This window comes from Triturus cristatus, chromosome 5_2, assembly GCF_964204655.1.
Source record: "Triturus cristatus chromosome 5_2, aTriCri1.1, whole genome shotgun sequence".
Classification (NCBI taxonomy): domain Eukaryota; kingdom Metazoa; phylum Chordata; class Amphibia; order Caudata; family Salamandridae; genus Triturus; species Triturus cristatus.
Genome location: NC_140588.1, coordinates 481,472,398 through 481,479,959, shown reverse-complemented (window position 1 = coordinate 481,479,959; position 7,562 = coordinate 481,472,398). Strand labels below are relative to the sequence as shown.

Below are 7,562 nucleotides of genomic sequence, written 5' to 3'. Positions count from 1 at the left end.
AACTATAACAAAAAGGAGTAGGGCCTTTTGTCCTTTTCAGTATACGTTTCTTCATAAAGTAGAAAACTGTATTAAAGAATATCTCGTCTTTCTCTTATATCACCAGAATGCAAGTACAATGACAAGAATGGGATCTCCAATAGCCAGAAGAACACATCAGATAAGTATAGGCATATGACTCATAGTTACAAATGTCTAGGCGCAAAGCACGTTACTCCCTTTGTATATTCGTGATTCTTTAGGGGATTTTTTCCTTTTCTGTATTACAGGTATATCCAGACATTGGATCCAGGGCAGAAACGAAGGGGAGGAAAATGCCAAGCATTATCAAAATAGGAGTGCCGAACTGCCGACCACGACGTGGTGAACCCGGAAGCAGAAAAGGTAAGTGACCTAGGACGGAATAATGGCACGTGCGTCAACTAGAATGCGAAGCAATCTTCAGCCCCAGAAAGCTGGCTTTATGCCTCTCCCTCCACTAACCTGTCCGGGAGCGGAGCAAGCCCGACAATTGACTTGAGTGACCTGCGATTTCAACTAATTTACCTTTTGCCCCTGGATTTGACAAAAACCAGAGGAGGTAGAGTGCTGGGGTGTAGCTTCAGTGTTGCTGTTTGGGGTGTTACACCCCCCTAATAAAGGTATTATTTAATAATTAATTGGGTACAGGAGCTTTCAGTCCAGTATGACAAGGTGTCTGTTGCATTTCACCTGGTATTTTTAAATACTCACTCGGACAAAAACACACATACACGCTTGTCTCTGTGTTAAAAGTCTTAAAACACGGTCATTTAAAAAAAATACTACGTTGTAAGTACCGTTCACAATCCGCAATCCTTTCCCTTTCCACTGGCCCTTAAGTCCCCCTCATGCGCTGCTTCTCATCCAATGATTAACATTATATGCCAATGTGATTGTTGGAAAATCTGAAGCTTACCCCCGCCCCTTCAGCCTTACTGACCAAGCTACGCCCCTGGTAAGGTGATGAACCTCCAAGAGAATTGGAGACAACACATCCAACACATGATCAGAATTGGAGAACGATCTTTCTAACAACAATAAAATAGAAGATAAAACGTTCTCAATACAAAAACTAACTTCAGATGAAGAATTTTTCTCTGTAAATGACAGATCAGAGAACCTAACCAAATGGAAGGGCTTCCGCTAAATGTGCGAAACAATGCCCCGAATCTAAGAAGAGAAAATTCTCTTCTTGAGTCCCCTCACTCACCAAGGTGAAGAAGAGGTTTAGGGGATACCTCGAAACATGTCGACCAAATACTAGGGACAGTATACACATAACAGTTACAGTTCCTCCCTACTATTAACCCCTTTTTATCCATACCAACTAGGAGCAGGAATAAATTAATCGCTCACTAGCTAGGTATTTTTAACATCACCATCACCAATCTCCCATACACTGCACTACACGTTTTTTCACAAAAAGTGCTCCTACGTAGTTCCGCAAGTTGCAACACGCCCCAGACAGTAGCTGTCTGGGATGGCCCAAATGATGAAGCATGTCACCTAGGGGCAACCCTTGGAGAGTGAGGGGACTCCAGAAGAGAATTTTCTCTTCTTAGATTCGGGGCATTGTTTTGCACATTTAGCAGATGCCCTTCCCTCTGTTAGGTTCTCTGATCTGTCATTTACAGATTTCTTAATAACTATACACAGTCTGGAGGATGAACCTAACGTCTACCTCGATCTCCCCCCTTTTTTGTTAATGAAGAATTTCTCTCACCATCCCCTTCCTATTTAGACGGTTGCATGTTCCATTGTTCCATTGTGCCCTTGTTGCCAGGTAGGCCACTTGCGGAGTTCGATTCAATATGGCTGTTTAGAACAGGGCCCAGCATTGCATCCTCCTGCTCTACAGAGCCCAACTCAGGATCAATGGGTGATTTGATTTCCCTGGCGACAGCCCCTGCTTCTGCTGAGCCAGTAGATCCGTGCAGCGGACTTATCTTTGATGAAAAGAAGGTACTTTGGCAAACTAGAGCTCCCTGGCATGTGTGAGCACATTGAGAGGGTGAAGGGTCCAAATGCATATCAGCGACTTGATCCATACCAGCATTCATTGCCAATTTGTCCTTCTCTTTACCATTTATTAAAAGAAAAAAGCTCATAATTGAAGGATGGGACTTCAGGTAGGACAACTGAGACTTCTTTTGACAATTCTTTTTTTTAATTTCAGGAGATTATTGGGTGGATTAGTTGCAGCAATCAAATGACCGGAGCATAGTTTCCTTAATGTCATTTTAACAAGGTCACCTAAACAGAAGATGGGACACACCAGACACACTGAAACTGGGGGAGGAGGGACAGCAAATTCTACAGCCCCTGGTTCTCATGTGCCAGCTAGAAATTATTCGCGGAGTATATGCTGAACTAATGTTGGACGAGAGTAGGAAAAGTCATTTGCAACTGTGCTCACCGATAACTAAGCACTAATCACTCAACGGGACTGTCAAAAATAAGCAATGACAATAACTCCCCTTGTAGTAGTGTCAGCAGACAGCCACCCTTTGACTTTTAATCTCCAACTCCTGGAGAACCAACAGTGGAAAGGAGCCTTCAAGCAAAAAAAAGGAAAAAGGACAGAATAGGAGCACACTGGGCAACCTCACAACTGGGCTACCTCCTTGAGTCCTGCACTCTCTATTGCTGCAATCACAGGTGCCGGTTGCTGATGCTGTTTGTAAAGTACCAGGGTTGCTGCATCCAAGACACCAACTTCAACCCAGACTGCCACTCACAAGCCCACAAGCCGCACCTGGGGCACCAGCTGCCTGTCCTAGCAAAACTCAACCTCCTCTCTCCTCCGTGCAACCCACACCCTCTGCTACTGTCTGTAACTCACCCAACCCCTAACTCCCACTGCAGCAACCCAACCCAACTCACCTCCCGTCTGTGATGTGAGAGGAGGGTGCTGGTGTAGATGGACCAAACGCCTGGAAGAGCACAGCGCAACAACAACAACAAAGGAGAAGCCAAGGAGGAGGTGAGCATGCCACGGAGATCTAAGCATGCGCTCCAGCCCACTTCTGTGGGCCACTGCAGGCTCTCACTGCATACCTTGCTCAACCGCTGCTGTCCACTGCCAATGCAAAGAAGCCAAAAGGCTACTATGGCGGCCGATGCTGCAGTTGTCAGCGGCTTAGAGGTAGCTTTGTGGTAGCTGGGTGAGGTGCTGCAGGTTCACCCAGCTTCGCTTCTCAGTGTCTCCTTGAGGCGACCGCTTTTTCTTTGCATCTCCTTGCCATATAGCCACGTAACACATCAACATGTTCTGCGAATACAACTACACAATCGTGCACTGTCCAGGAAAAGATCAAAACCCTACTGACTACTTCTCAAGACTGTCTCTGCAGTACCCTAGCACTCCTTCCAAGACAGCTGAACCATACATACATTTCATTATGAAATCAAGCACACCAGCTGCCGTTGCGTTGGAACAAATCATCACCACCACGAGTCAAGATAGTGAAATGTTAAAACTAAAAAAGATTATTACACATCAGTCTTGGCACCAGCACCCTCAACCTCTTACAAGTGACAGTGAGTACCAGAAGTTTAAAAATATCATAGATGAACTGTCCATTACTTGGGAAGGCCTTATCCTAAGAGGTTCGAGAATTGTTATTCCGGAGAGTCTTTGACAACAGATAATTGAAGTGGCCAATGAAGGACATCATGAAATTGTGGCCACAAACCGAAATCTCTGAGACAAGTCTGATTTCCACTTCTCGATGAGAGAGTTGAAAGAGAATTGAAGGCCTGTCATCTATGTAACTGCCTTTCATAGAAAACCACTGAACACACCCTTAACATGTCAGAGTTGCCAAAGCATGTATGGGAAATAATTCAGACTTTCTCAATCATCTCAATTGGAAGCATCAGAAAGGCACATCTCTTTGGCCACAGGCCAATGGCTTTGTCAAATGTTTTATGAGTACTCTTAAGAAAGCTGTTCAGCGTGCTGTACTGGATAAGCTCGACCTTAAAACTGTCTTGAATTCTACTCTTTGAGCTTACCGTTCGAGCACTCACTTGCAGATGAAAGTCCTGCAACCTTGATGTTCGGGAGAGTCATGACAACCAAGTTACTTCAATGGACCCCCAGAAGATCAAGTACTGCGGAAGAAATCTTTTTAAAACACTTGAATCGTAAAAGGAAAATGAAGGCCTAGGCAGGCAAGCGCCGACATGCAAAAGACGTTATTTTCACTAGGAGATAGAGTGCTTGTTCATCAGTCTAGAAAACAAAAATCTGATGCTTCCTTGGATGTTGAGCCCTTTCATGCTCTGGCCAGCAAAGGACACATGGTGACTGTCCACTGTCCGGGGAAGTCCATTACGCAAGATTCCTCGCATTTCCTTCATGTGGCTCATCGCTCATCAGGCACTGATGTCAATGTATAAACTGGGTCTGAAATGACAAGTGAAAACCCCCTGACTGCTGTTGTTCCTACATCGCCAACACAGATCATGCCACTTCTACTGCCTGCCCTAGTTTCCGAAAACACAATCGGGACGTGTGATCAAAGCGCCATGAAGACTCATTGATGAATTATGATTGTGTATATAGTTGAATTTTTTTTTATTATTATTTATCAGAGGGGGAGATTTAGTGTCAAGTCAGTTAGCGATGATGGAACCCTTATGGCTCCTGATGGACTCCCTAGAACTGTGACGTTAGTGTTAGAGCGTAGCGAAGTGAATGCAGGTTTAGAATGTTGAGTTTGTTGTTACACACAGAATAATAAAGACGTTTTATACTAAGTTTCGTGTGTGGCATAGTCATTGGTGAGTACCCGTGCTCGGGAGGACGCTACAATTCTTTCAAACCGTGCACCAAAAATGCAAGGATTTTAATGCATGCCTTGCACCATACATATAGCTGTTTGAAGCCATCACATAATTGTCTGATGCTATTACCACGATTAGAACATGTCACTTGCATGCTAAACAAGGATTGCTGCAACTCTTTAACCCACTTGTCTGTCTTATGAATTGTAAACTCGATGAACTCCAACTTTATAGTCGCTCATTTGGATGGTGTCATTCTTCTTACATTGTTCCCTCTCTGAACAAGCTAAATGGCTCCTACATACTTCAATAGAATCACCTGACAATGGAAACTTATTTCACTCTCCAACTGTTTCCATCTCCTTTGATTTCAATCAGCTGCTCATTAGCCTCTTTACCATTGTAGTTTTCATTTTGTCACTGCCAGAGTTTGTAAAAATTAATGTGTACGTCAGGACAAACCCCAGGTTGCCTAGTAACTTTGGTCCACACAACTTAGCACTCTCTAACTCTTAGCCTCGCTTCCCTTCCTGTCCCTATGAAAGCCCTCTCTGAGTCCTGATGCTTTGAATGTGACTAAAAGAGAAAGGGGACTAAGGTACTCAAAACTCTGGCTAGACGGAAATAGATAATGCTGGGGCATTTAGCAATACCTGGTTCATTTTTGTAAAAGACATATGCTATGATGCAACTTTTAAAAATAAATATTTTATTATTTTATTGTAAAACTAAATCTGTCAACCTCTCAACCTCAAATTCTCCACTTCCTGTTCAATCATGGATATATAATCTGCACATTCTTAAAAACAAACCCACCATCGTTGACAATGCCAAATCGCTAGCTGTTATTCTGGACAAATGACTCAACTTACATTCCCAAATAAACACCATAGCCAAGAATGCACGCTACTAACTGCGCCTTGTCTGGGGTATTCAGCGTTTCATTTCTGAGCAAGACCTGAAAACTCTGGTCCAACCTTGGGTACTCTCCAGACTGGACTACTGTAATTCTCTCCATGCTGGCCTTCCCAAATCCACCCTATCCCTTTTAAAAACCCATCCTCCATTCTACGGCACATTTCGTCTATGGGGCCAAAAGAAATGACTATATTACACCCATAATGATTTCCCTTCGCTGGCTTCCCAGTGAAACTCGGTCAATTTACAAGACTGCCTGCATCACCCATAAAGCCATACACACTTCCACCCCTCGCTACCTGGCCAACAAACTCAAAACATCTGGCGGCTCCAGACCTTCACGCAATACTAAACATTTATTGCTCGAACCTCCAATTTTCAAAAGGGAAAGATTTATGGTGTAATCCTTATCAGGTAATGAAACTAGAATTTGGAACTCTCTATCTCCAAACCTTTGGACCGCCACCTCTTTCCAGTCTTCATCTCAGATCTTAAAACTCTTCTCTTCCAAAGACACTTCTTTGAATAATTCTCCTCATCCCAGGGCATGACCCTGATTGCCATGTCACTACAGAGAGCTCAATTTTGTAAATATGTATTCAGTACTTGTATTACCCTAAAAGCGCCACCTTTTCGTATTATGTAATCTTGAATGTATCTGTTATTTGTTCATCTGTAACTTTCAAACCGAGTACCTTTAAGTAGTTTTACCTACTTCCATGCTATGCTTCATTCCTTATGTAATTTACTTCGCTCTATTGTGAAGCGCTCTGACACTTCTGGGTAAAGTTCATGCTATATAAAAATGCATGAATAAATAAATCAAAAATGGTGTTTGTGTTCAAAATGTACTTAAAAAAAAAAAGAAAATCGGATGTGTTGAAATATATTCAGTGACTGATAAAACGTCTTATTAATGGAACAGGAGTTGTGCAATGAAAGTGGGACGTTCTGAACCTGCACTACGAAAGCGAATGACAACAGACAGGCACCGAACAACAGTGCGAAATAAAAGCGGACGTTTTCGGGTCTTTCCTACTTCCGGGCTCTATAGTAGTTTATTCCCTGGAACGACGAACTACACACCCGCTCTGGGCGGTCACTTCCGCCGAGTGACAGCGAGAGCCGCCCGTGCCTACCCCATGGAGAGACATCTGGTGCGCATGCGCTCATAGCGACGGCGCTGAAATTCAAATTCGAACGTTCTGTGTTGGAGAAAAGATAGTGTGAGTCTGTGTGCCGTAGCGCTAGATCCCGAGAGAAGAAGAATCCGAATCTGCCGGTAGGATGGACCCTTTCACAGAGGTGCGTGACTTTTCTATTGCTAGTGTTGTGGAATAGCAACTAGTGATGTGCTTGCATCCCCTTGTCTGCTGCGGTTCCTTTTAGCCTGTGGTCCAACATCGGGCGTGGACTGGTGGAGAGGGACTTGGTGCTTTTGCCTTCATCGCCGGCTGCAGACCCTCTGATCTCTTCGCTGGATTCATTTCTGTGTCTGAGCTATCTTCCTGTCTGTCCTAGGGCAGCTACTAGCTACGACTGCGCAGAGCCATTAGATATCGCTCGAAATTGACATGTAATCTTTGTGGCGAAAGTACCACAGCGCAGGTCTGCTTAGGTGAATTTCAGTGGTTCTACGATTAATTTTCCTCTTAGCTCTGCCCAAAGTTTGTTTTTATCGGCGTAAGAGGAGCTTCCTACTTACACAGGATTCAATTGTCATGCAGTAATCGTTAAGCTGAAAATCTTTTGTTCACCGAGAAAAATAGTATTTTCAGTGAAAACTGTGAGATTTGCTACTTGCTGTCATTCTGTAAATATATAGCTACGCG

General features: G+C 43.7%; 1 protein-coding gene across 2 annotated transcripts in view; it reads left to right on the top strand.

Annotated features, from left to right (window-relative positions):
* The first annotated feature begins 6,867 nt into the window (after nt 1–6,867).
* The window catches only part of ANLN (anillin, actin binding protein), a 279,002-nt gene continuing 278,307 nt past the window's right edge, over nt 6,868–7,562 (top strand). For both annotated transcript variants that reach the window (XM_085607473.1, XM_085607472.1), the window contains exon 1: nt 6,868–7,035. In XM_085607473.1, coding sequence (XP_085463599.1) covers nt 7,018–7,035 — 18 coding nt within the window. In that variant the 5' untranslated portion in view covers nt 6,868–7,017. The remainder of the gene's footprint in view (nt 7,036–7,562) is intronic.